The 12662-nt window shown below is 33.9% G+C and overlaps 1 protein-coding gene across 1 annotated transcript in view; it reads left to right on the top strand.

The window, feature by feature from the left end:
- The window catches only part of LOC132563242 (transmembrane cell adhesion receptor mua-3-like), a 50869-nt gene that overhangs the window by 33995 nt on the left and 4212 nt on the right, over positions 1–12662 (top strand). Inside the window, exons 54-70 of the mRNA XM_060227997.1 lie at positions 412–573; positions 1527–1688; positions 2151–2309; positions 2508–2669; positions 3336–3497; positions 4212–4370; positions 4849–5007; positions 5277–5438; positions 7686–7847; positions 8133–8294; positions 8490–8651; positions 9036–9197; positions 9608–9769; positions 10246–10407; positions 11310–11468; positions 11718–11879; positions 12243–12404. Coding sequence (XP_060083980.1) covers positions 412–573; positions 1527–1688; positions 2151–2309; positions 2508–2669; positions 3336–3497; positions 4212–4370; positions 4849–5007; positions 5277–5438; positions 7686–7847; positions 8133–8294; positions 8490–8651; positions 9036–9197; positions 9608–9769; positions 10246–10407; positions 11310–11468; positions 11718–11879; positions 12243–12404 — 2742 coding nt within the window. The remainder of the gene's footprint in view (positions 1–411; positions 574–1526; positions 1689–2150; positions 2310–2507; positions 2670–3335; positions 3498–4211; positions 4371–4848; positions 5008–5276; positions 5439–7685; positions 7848–8132; positions 8295–8489; positions 8652–9035; positions 9198–9607; positions 9770–10245; positions 10408–11309; positions 11469–11717; positions 11880–12242; positions 12405–12662) is intronic.

The following is a 12662-nucleotide window of genomic DNA, read 5'->3' as shown; positions in this document are numbered from 1 at the left end:
TTCCTACAGGTAAACACATTATTATCGATGAATATCAATATTTATTTTTTTCACATGTTTTACTAACAACATCATCATACATATACAGGTACACACAGATATACCGACATATATACGTACCTTTTTCACACATTCATTTATAAGTGTTCGCAAATACACAAAAATATAAATACATATATATGATAATGCTATCATAATGCAATACACAAGAAAGAAGATATGATAATGAGTTTTAGGACCACCTTATTTCGAGTCTTGTTATTTATTAGTGTTTTTGCTTCATGGTGTTTCGAATTGACATTTATATATCTTTACTGTATTTTCAATTATTCCACCCCATCATAAATTATAATCTATTGAAAAAAAACCTGTTAACAGCCATACACATAAGAAAGTGTATTTTTAATGCAGGGAAGCAATATGGTGCATCATGTCAAAGAGATTTCCCAGAGAGCTGCCAACCACAGTTCCAGCTAGAATGTTTACCATCAGATGACTCTGAGAACTACACATGCCAATGCCGAAATGAAACCATGACCTACTGGAATCCTTCTTCTGAACGCTGTAATTCTAGTATGTAAACCTGAAATTACGGTGAATAGTTAACGTTGGCAATGTAAGGTCGTCAAAGTGTCAGGGTAATAACCAGGGATTTAGTTGTGTTCTATATAGAAACGTAAGGTCTTTTTAGGCCTACCAAAGAAAGGTTTTACTATTTTGTTTCTTTATTGTTATTTTATCGATTGTCGTCTTATATTAGCGTAATGTTATATTTTCCCTACTTTTGTATGAAAAAGGATGGAATTCCCTAAAGGTAAACTATAATGTATTAACTCATTACTCTTGTTCGTTTGATTTCACGTCGTATAGTCGCTTCATTGCTTAATAGGTTAGAAAAGGAAATGTAGGGGCAAACTGTTAGTAAAAAAGGGGGCAAACTGTTGGTACAAAAGTGGGCAAACTATTTGTACAAAAGGGGGCAAACAGTTTGTACAAAAGGGGGAAACTGTTGGTACAAAAGGGGGCAAACTGTTGGTACAAAAGGGGGCAAACTGTTGATACAAAAGTGGGCAAACTGTTGGTACAAAAGGATAATCATCTTGTTCCTTTTGAGTAATACTGCACCAGCGTATTTCATCTAGACTGCGAATGTAGGTTGATTCATACAACTGCATAAAAGATAGATAGGTGAAAAGTAACGTAAAGTTTAGAGGTAGATATAGATAGCCTAACAATACATGAATCTGCATCATATAGCTTTTTTATCCTCACATATGACTTTATAGTTGAAGCAAAGGGTGCGTCTGTAGTAAAATACAATAGTTTTGAAAAATGTCCACTACAGTACAAACAAATGTATACTAGACCCAGTATTATGCTAAAATACATATTATGTTCATATCTATTTATTTCCATTTTTGGTATTCAAGTTGATTTCAAAATGTAATCTACTTGATTGTTTAATACATAATATAACGAGACAGGGAAACGACACATAAATTAAGGAGGGTTGAATACATTTTCAGGACCTCAGTACGGAAATCAATGTCTTGGTGACCTAGAGGATAGCTGTTTATACAACAATGAACTGAGCTGTCTCTATTCAGAGTCTTCTACAGAATATAGATGTCAGTGTCATAACGAAACATCTTCGTATTGGAATCCGGAGGAAAATCGATGCAACACAAGTAAAGATCTTTTTGCGCAATGTTTTTCTCTTTCGTGTGTTTATTTTAGAGGTCGTTATTTGTAAAAAAAAAAAAAAAAAAAACGCTATTGAGGTCCTAACAGAAATGAACAACTTTACTTGACAAACTAACATCCAGATAGTGTACTTTGTATATAGGATTGTGTGTGAAATATAACCTCTTAAATTGTGGGCGCTATAATTTTGCTCATTGATTCTAATTAAATGTTGTTTTGCATCATTTCATAATTTTATGATATATTCCATAAGAACGTCAGACGTATTGAAATTCACTTTAACTATTTAGCGATAGAGAATAGTTTCATTTAATTATCTTAAATCAATAACCAGTTTTAAACGTTTCGCTGTATGCCACGTGTCAACTCTATAAATACCATAAATTATAACTTTTCATTGAGTGTTTTAATTTATAAGTCTTTAATCTGAATCCTGTATATTTCAGGACCTGAGTATGGCTCAACTTGTTTACCAGAATTTCCAAAAAGTTGTCAGTTCCCAAATGAACTCGAATGTGTGACATCAGAAAATGGAAATGCAATATGCCAGTGTCGGAATGAATCCAGTACATTCTGGAACACAGATTCAAACATATGTACACCGAGTAAGTTATACTATACTGAAGGCTTCAGTAGAGTTTTGTCGGATTGTTGTATTTCAGCCGATTACCTTTGATGATACAATGTATTCGATATCAACGTCAAAATTATTCGCTTGGTCACAAACGACAAAAGGTGTCATTTTCAATCTATTGATGCAAGTTAAAAGATGTTGATAAGGAATAGTACCTCTGTATTTTCAGGGCCTGAACATGATGGCAGCTGTGACAAGTCATTTCAAGACAGCTGCCAACCTGCGAGCCAATTGCAGTGCCTCCCAAATGAAGACGGGTATAATTTCACTTGTCAATGTAGAAACATATCTGCCGACTTCTGGGACGATTTAAGCCATACCTGTCAACCACGTGAGTTGAATGATATCTCCATGATCTACCATCGCATAATATACTTGGTTATGAAATTTTAAGGTGGAAGTGCCAGGTGTCTTGTTCTATAGTTCAATAATATAGCACCTTATATAGAATCATATACAGTAGATCAAATAATGAATTATGTTTTGTCATTTTAGGAATCCTTCCGCGATTTTTAAAGCTCAGTTAAATCTTCGATCAACATTTATCTGCAGATAACTCAAAATTTAGATGGTAGATTTGAAGGGTGCTTCCCCCAAGATTTGTTAAATCTTATCAATTTCAATTGAAAATTGACGTTCAAGAAACATTAATTATGTAACTCGAACAAAGTTTACTACATCGTTATGGAAGTTTCCACACATTTGCACAAAAAATGAAAAGCGGAAGTTTTTGTTTTTTGTTGTTCTTTTTTTAATTTTTTGTTTGTTTTGTTTTTTGTGGATACTATAGAATATGAATGATGCTATCACCTGACATGTCAGATTTCGGTGAAGTATGGTATATACTTGTGTTATGCAATCTGCAATCATCTTCCCTGACGGCAATGGTAGTTTTTAAAACTATCAGTTTCATTTATGACTTGTATTTCTATATATAACGTTCTGAATAATATATTTATTTCTATATATAACGTTCTGAATAATATATTTATTCCAGGTCCATTGTACAACGAGGAATGTGATCCGACATATCCCAACAGCTGCGAACACAACAAGCAACTTACGTGCAGTAAAGACACTGAATCTGGGAAATACATATGCCAATGTGATAATGAAAATGAAACATTCTGGCACAATCAAACCTCGACATGTAACAGACGTAAGTAAATTAATAATAATAAAAGCAAAGAAACAAAACAAACAATCAAAACAAGAAAACAAACACACAACAATAACGACAGTATAAATTATCAAATTTCAGTAGCGTTGAGTGCTATCTATTTCAAGTGAAGGACACTGCTTGTAGGTTCAATTAGGAAAATTGAAGATTGCAGTATGACCCCAAAACTCACAAAGCAATAAATTTTGTTTGAATACATAAAATCAAAAACGTCTTGTGCATACATGACAGGAACCCCATACAAGGGTTTTGAACAAAAATATAATGTTGATGAATCTTCCATGAAAGTTTGTGACCTCATTTCATTGTGGTATGATCTGCTTCTCATTTCTAAAGCGTAAGTCATTAATGTATTATACTGTGTTCTCGTTTATAGAACTTTGGTAATGTTAGTTTGCATTTGTTTTCATAAATGTCTGTCAAATATAGATGCGATTTCGAAACAAAAGCTATTAGGTTGTATATTAAAAGCGTAATTTCGCTTCATTATTCAGAGATAAGTCGATACTACAGTTACGAAAATATATTGCGTAGATTAAGTCGAAACGGTCGATTTGTTGTTTTTTATAAATAATATTGATTCTTATGATCTTCTTTCAACTTTCGCTTGTATGTTCTTACTATTTTTGTCTGTTCTAGTTTTGTACTATGATTACTTTTATGAGTTCATTTTATCTTTTATTATATTCATAGGACCAGCATATGATAGCCAATGTTTACCTGAATTCCCAGAAAGCTGCGCTCACAATGATCAATTAGTGTGCTTAGAAAACAATGAGGGAAACTTCACTTGTCAGTGTGTGAACGAAACATCAACATACTGGAATCCAAACGAAGCTATGTGCATTGACAGTGAGTGGGGGATTCTACATCAGTCATGAATTCATCAAATGCAATGTCTCATCCTAACATTTAGAAGATTGTTTATTGGGACATATTTACATTAACATTGCGATGACTGATGTCAGATAAAAAAAACATGGGAATCAAAACGCATTTAAAATAGAGCGAAATATGGACCAAAAAAGACTTACAATGAGATTCCAGGAAAAAAAGGGGGGAAATAGATCGGGTGTTTCAGAAGAGTCGGCGTCTTAATGCAATGTTTTTATTCCTCTCACAAAATAAAAATACTCACCTTTCATTGATTAGTAATTCAAATTCAACACAAAGCTCAAATTATCTTTGTTGTGATACATTGTATATTGTTTAGAAGTCCATTTTTTCTAATCTAGAATATCCAGAATATTTCCAAACATTCTAATGTAATTGTACAATATCGTATGCTAACATTCTTAATTGGAATAACTTGATCCACTATTTGTTGTAGGGCCTTCCTATGGACAGGAGTGTGATACTAATCTGACGGACAGCTGCTCACACAACTCCCAGCTGGTATGTATTGTCACTGAAAATGGACTTGGTAGGTGTCAGTGTGAAAACGAGACTGGCGACTATTGGGATGACAGAAAACAGATATGTGACACACGTAAGTAAAAAAATGGATTTTAATGTATGATTAGGTGTGAAAGATATATCGAGAAAATATAACCGAATAATGCTTTAACGATTGCATATGTAACAAACATTTGTGTATCAATTATAGAAACAATGGTTAATATCATATGACGAATATGAAAACCTTACATATGATTTTGAATACTTCGTTCTAAAACCCAATCGAATACCTGGAATTCTTTTAAATGATGTGATTGTTATGTCGGGATATGTATAAGTATGCGATGATAATGGTTACAGGTTATGAATACGACCAGAAATGTACAGTAGGAGGAATCAATAGCTGTTCATTTTCGTCGGAGCTTCAATGTCTGTTATCAGCCAAAGACACCGAATATACATGTCAATGTCGAAATGAAAACTCGACATTCTGGGAGTCTGCAGTGTCAAAATGTAATCCAAGTATGTACATTAATGTTCTCATCTTATGATTAACAGTGTCATCCCTAATCTATCATTTTAATAATTAACAGTGCCACCCCTTTTCTCCCATTCTTGTGATTAACAGTGTCACCCCTTTTCTCTCATTCTTATGATTAACAGTGTAACCCCTTTTCTCTCATTCTTATGATTAACAGTGTCACCCCTTTTCTCTCATTCTTATGATTAACAGTGTCACCCCTTTTCTCTCCTTCTTATTATTAACAGTGCCATCCCTTTTCTCTCATTCTTATGATTAACAGTGTAACCCCTTTCCTCTCATTCTTGTGATTAACAGTGTCACCCCTTTTCTCTCATTCTTATGATTAACAGTGTAACCCCTTTTCTCTCCTTCTTATGATTAACAGTGTAACCCCTTTTCTCTCATTCTTATGATTAACAGTGTAACCCCTTTTCTCTCATTCTTATGATTAACAGTGCCATCCCTTTTCTCTCATTCTTATGATTAACAGTGTCACCCCTTTTCTCTCATTCTTATGATTAACAGTGTCACCCCTTTTCTCTCGTTCTTATGATTAACAGTGTAACCCCTTTTCTCTCATTCTTATGATTAACAGTGCCATCCCTTTTCTCTCATTCTTATGATTAACAGTGTAACCCCTTTTCTCTCATTCTTATGATTAACAGTGTAACCCCTTTTCTCTCATTCTTATGATTAACAGTGTAACCCCTTTTCTCTCATTCTTATGATTAACAGTGTCACCCCTTTTCTCTCATTCTTATATTAACAGTGTCACCCCTTTTCTCTCATTCTTACGATTAACAGTGTCACCCCTTTTCTCCCATTCTTATGATTAACAGTGCCACACATTTTATCTCATTCTTTTGATTAACCGTGTCACCCCTTTTCTCCCATTCTTATGATTAACAGTGCCACCCCTTTTATCTAATTCTTATGATTAACAGTGTAACCCCTTTTCTCTCGTTCTTATGATTAACAGTGCCATCCCTTTTCTCCCATTCTTATGATTAACAGTGTCACCCCTTTTCTCTCATTCTTATGATTAACAGTGTCACCCCTTTTCTCTCATTCTTGTTATCAACAGTGTCACCCCTTTTATCTCATTCTTTTGATTAACAGTGTCACCCCTTTTATCTCGTTCTGATGATTAACAGTGCCACACATTTTATCTCATTCTTTTGATTAACCGTGTCACCCCTTTTCTCTCATTCTTACGATTAACAGTGTCACCCCTTTTCTCTCATTCTTGTTATCAACAGTGTCACCCCTTTTATCTCATTCTTTTGATTAACAGTGTCACCCCTTTTCTCTCATTCTTGTTATAAACAGTGTCACCCCTTTTATCTCATTCTTGATATTAACAGTGTCACCCCTTTTATCTCATTCTTTTGATTAACAGTGTCACCCCTTTTCTCTCCTTCTTATGATTAACAGTGCCACCCCTTTTCTCTCATTCTTGTGATTAACAGTGTCACCCCTTTTCTCTCCTTCTTATTATTAACAGTGCAATCCCTTTTATCTCATTCTTATGATTAACAGTGTTACCCCTTTTATCTCGTTCTTTTGATTAACAGTGCCACCCATGTTCTCTCATTCTTGTTATTAACAGTGTCACCCATTTTCTCTCATTCTTACGATTAACAGTGTCACCCCTTTTCTCTCATTCTTGTTATAAACAGTGTCACCCCTTTTATCTCATTCTTGATATTAACAGTGTCACCCCTTTTCTCTCATTCTTATGATTAACAGTGTCACCCCTTTTATCTCATTCTTTTGATTAACAGTGTAACCCCTTTTCTCTCATTCTTACGATTAACAGTGTCACCCCTTTTCTCTCCTTCTTATGATTAAGAGTGTCACCCCTTTTCTCTCATTCTTATGATTAACAGTGTCACCCCTTTTCTCCCATTCTTATGATTAACAGTGTCACCCCTTTTCTCCCATTCTTATGATTAACAGTGTCACGCCTTATCTACCTTTCTTGTTATTTTACAGCACGTTACAGTCTTTCAATTTTGATAACAACGACCAAAAAATGTCGTTGACAATAAGTATTTTTGTAAATGTGTTGAAAAAAGAATGTGTAATCCCAGGTGTGATTTACTACACCCGACTAAAAGTATTACTGAAGTATGAATGCAAACGATAAGAATTCTAACGTAAAGAAGTACTCAAAAACACTACTTTAAGTGATTACATATGATCATATATTGTAAAATCAAATTTCCTATTTTTTGCTTTCAAAGGACCAGTCTATGGAGAAAACTGTTCGTCATCGTACCCCGATAGCTGTCAATCGAACACGCAACTTATTTGTTCCTTTTCGCATGAATCTGGAACTAGCATTTGTCAATGTGCCGACGAAAACACAACGTTTTGGGAAACTACTTTAAGTTCCTGTGAACAGAGTAAGTGACATTTAGTGGAAATTAGAACTCGTTCCTTATCGCGTATCAAGTTAGTACAAATAAAGCTGTTTTTGTATGTATTAAGTGTTTAGTGATATATATATATATAAGAACGTTTGATTTAATTGATGCATGTACCAAATTGTTCCAATAGTATTGAATCCTTGTATTGAATATTTTGTACTCTGTTCATAAATTATACAAATAGTTTCGAATCTCAAGTCGACGACGAAACGATGAAATATTCTATAAAAGAATCCAAACTTTCTACGTTTTCGATTTTAGGGCCTGGCTACGGAAGCTCGTGTGATGTAAATTTCCCAGAAAGCTGTCGGTACAATAGCGACCTAGTTTGTATGGATACAGGATTATCTGGAAATGCTATATGCCAATGTAAAGATGAAATATCGACATACTGGGACAGCAAATCATCGCAGTGTAAAACAAGTAAGGCAAAAAATAAATATTTTGTTTATTTACTACATTTTGCATTTTTTTAATCTTTATTGTAAAACAAAACTGAGTGTTGGCAAAAAATCAGTTATGACCGTTTTAAGATTGGTAAGTCACTGTCAACTGGTTTTAATAGAAATGACATGGGACGGCGAATTGCTTGAAACAAATATTATTTTTCCTACATAGGACCAACATATGGATCATCATGTGATAAAGATATCCCTGGAAATTGTGAACACAATGAACAACTACGATGCATTTCAACTGGAACAACGACAAAACACACATGTCAATGTGCAGATGAAGCTAAAACATTCTGGGATCCCGATAGCTCTGTTTGCACAAAAAGTAAGATTAAATCTCATTAGATATTTTTCATAGTTCTATATAAAGACTTTTATAATGTAGTTTCAATGTCGTATTATTGTGTATTTGAAAACAAGAAATAAAATATTAAAATGGACTGTTTTTTCGAGATACTGTGTACATATGTTTTAATTAATCACGACGATAATGCCAAATCTATACGAAGGTATTTAGATACTATGAAACTTGTTGAATTCGTGGGTATTAATTTTAAGGATATTTTCGATGATGATAATTATACCATGGACCATGTTACTTCACGTATACATCCTGTTTACTCAAGCATTTGGATAAAAGCGCAAAATTTTGTACCATCGAAATGCCAACCTTACCATTATAGCCTGAATGTTACAATTTCTATTCTAGGGCCGGAGTATGGCGATACGTGTCAGGAAAACCTTCGAGACAGTTGTATGTTTAAATCTGATGTGGTTTGTCTACCTTCAACTACGACCGGAGAATTCATTTGTCAGTGTGAAAATGAAACTCTTACCTTTTGGAATCCCGATAAACAATCATGCAATGGACGTAAGTATAGGACTATTTACATTTGTTATTTCACTTTATCATCGACCACAAATGGTTACAAGTAAAGACATTGTCTCATTCCTTGACTATTGAATATGGATCCATTCAAATATTTTACTCCACCGAGAGTTTGTCTTTGATGTGTATAATAATCGTAATTAACTATAGTTGGCTTACCTTGCATTTGACGATTTAAACTTAAATGATTGATTGATGTAACACACGCTTAATTCGATACTTATCCATATATTTGAACGACTTATCCTGGTTCATTTGAAGAATGCTTACAGTCACATACTCATGTAATTTATTTTAAATGGATTATGATATTTTAGCAATAAATCTTGATGTATGTATATTCGAAATCTTCTTACCTATATTTATGATAATATTTTCTGTATTATATACAGGACCAGGATATGGTGATACATGTGCGTCTGGTCTAACAGAAAGCTGTTTATATAACTCCCAGCTGAAATGTGTGTCGTCTCCCGGCAAAACATTGTCTAGATGCCAATGTAGTGATGAGATCGACACCTACTGGGATTTAAAAACTAGCACCTGTCAAACCCGTAAGAATACATGCACTTTTACGAAACCCCAAAGTGCAACTGGGAAGAGTCATATACAAGAACTGCAATTTTAAAATGAATTTGATGTTAACGAATGCGTTTATAAAACATTAGGTTTCGGGACTGACACAATTTATTTAGATAAATTGCATTTATATTTTACTATGCTGATATCCTTGACACATAAGGGAACAACAATCTGAGTTGTCGGTGATTGATAAAGAGATATATATCAGCATAAATCTCCACACTAACACCAGGTGTTAGGTTGATTCAGAATACCTATATTTCCATGGTGTACAAATTCTTCGGAATACTCCCATGAACACCCTCATTCTTTAACAATGCAGCATGAGTCGTGAGTAAGAATCATTAAATGTAACTTTAGTTGATACAATCAAACAACCAATCAAACTGCATCATACAACCATAACAAAGGGGAATAATTCATAACAATTATGAATCTTAATTTTCAGGTCCAGCGTATGGAGATGAGTGTGACGCTAAACAAAAGGACAGTTGCCGTCACAATTCCCAGCTTAATTGTCTCAAATCGACAACAACTGGGCTCTATCAGTGTCAATGTTCCGATGAAAAATCAACGTTTTGGGACAATACGACAGAGACGTGTCAAGAACGTAAGGCATATCTTTTATCATATATGTATTATGCTGTTAATTAAAACAGGGTAATTTTGATCACGTGGATATACCTTCAATGAACTAATCAGTCATCTGGTGACATAGCATGTACACGACATGTGATCGAATTTACCCTAATCACAATTCTAACAACTTACCTTCTTTTGAAAATGCACATGCAAGGGTAGACAACTCAAACACAGAAATTTCAGAGATTCAAAATACGTAATCATACAACACTAAAGGAGTTTTAAACATGGAGTAATCACATGCTCGTTCTATACAAGGTAATCCTTGAAATGATGGAAGCTTTTCTTTATTGATTTGTAAATGTCTTAGATATTACAACCGATAATGTTTAACTGCGTGTAAATATACACAAAATTCAACATCTAGCGTCTGAGATATTCCCTCTTTTTATGGATGTGAAGGGAGATGGCACGACAATAGATTTACAATACTCCTATCATTTCAGGTATCCCACTTTCTATACCCGCGTTTTCACTATTTGTAATATCAGGGCAAATATTCGCTTACGTTTTATACAATAGTATGTGTACTTAAGGTAAACAACCGACATTACGCACTTTATACCTGTATCACTCTCTTATCATCAATGAAATATGCGGGGAATGGTCAGATTGATTAGAAAAATATGATGAGGTTGAAAAATACAATTTGAAATGTCAAAATAATGGATTAGTTTAATTGATTTTGTTTTAGATATATATTTATCAACATTTTGTTAACAAGGGTTGGGGTCGGCAGTTAGACTTGTTTTTGTTAACTTATTGCGCAGTTATCAAAATCTACTGCCAAATCACTTCTTACCCTAATTGAATAGAAAGCCAATTAATGGTCGTAATTTGGCATATATATTTGAAAATGAATTTCAACAGGCCCGGCGTACGGTGCGACATGTAACGCTGACATTCCAGACAGCTGTGTTCATAAGGCAGAGCTCGTATGTGTCGTATCAAGTACTGGTGATTCGAGATGTCAGTGTCAGAATGAGACGACGACATATTGGCAAACGGAAAGAACGAAGTGCACTAATCGTATGTTAACATCTCCTAAAAGCATTCAAATGTATTATCCACTTTCGTTCCAACTTTTATTGGACCTTAGTTCTACAGTTTTGTTGAGAATAATTCGAAATAGAAAACTAAAGATATCTGTAATCATAAAATGACAAGTTGATGATAGATTTATAAATGATGCAAATAATTTGAAATAAACAACTTTAATAGTTTTCATAGAAGTTTCTGTGCGAAACATATATTCTTTTAGCCATATCGTCTTTGTAGGTCCAGGCTATGGTGACATTTGCGAGTCCAAATTTCCTGGCAGCTGTCAACACAACTCGGATTTGCAATGTTTGAAATCATTAACAGGCAATGATTTTAAATGTCAATGTAAAAATGAGGATTCTTTGTTCTGGGATCACAACAAATCTAAATGTAAACCACGTACGTAGATATATCTAACAACTGTAGATAGTTTTACTTCCTTTTTATGTTTGAAAAAACAGCAAGTTTTTATGCAAAATTGTGATTTAGATAATCTTATAAATATTTCTAGCATAACCATTACTACCAATAGCACACAAAATATTTAAAGCATGTTTTATCCGTGAAAACATAAAATTTATTTAAATAATTTCGAAAGTCGACGTTTTCAGTGAACACTTGTCATCATGTGAAGGAAGTCGATATGGGATCTACAAAACATTCTTCGTGTCGATATATATAGATATTAAGACAACAAAGTTCGCGACTAAAGATTTAAACATTGAACAGTTACTAACTACTTTGTTTAACATCTCTGCTTAGGACCAAAATATGGCGAAAAGTGTCAGTCTGGATTTAAAAACAGCTGTGTTCACAACACCGAGCTTGTGTGTTCTCCTGAAACACAAGGGAGTGACAGCACATGTAGTTGTAAAAACGAAAACAGTACTTTCTGGGATTCGAAAACAATGGACTGCAAAATCAGTAAGCAATTATTTCTCTATACAATATATTTGTGTTGTTTGTATCGTAAAATCTTAAATCTGCAGGTTTATTATTTCTTTCAAATCATTAATTCTTTCTTCTTTTTTATTGTTTTATCTGTGTTATACTCTTATTTTGCATAACCGACATAAACTAAAACTGCCGTTATGCTTCCTTTTTTCATGTACAATAACTCATACAAAAACAACTTGCAGCATTTTGTTACAATGTAAAAGGCATACAAAACTACTAAGCACA

Source organism: Ylistrum balloti, unplaced genomic scaffold, assembly GCF_031769215.1.
Source record: "Ylistrum balloti isolate Yb309-2 unplaced genomic scaffold, AGI_CSIRO_Ybal_v1 Utg371644, whole genome shotgun sequence".
NCBI classification, from domain to species: domain Eukaryota; kingdom Metazoa; phylum Mollusca; class Bivalvia; order Pectinida; family Pectinidae; genus Ylistrum; species Ylistrum balloti.
This window is presented reverse-complemented; position numbering and strand designations above follow the sequence as displayed.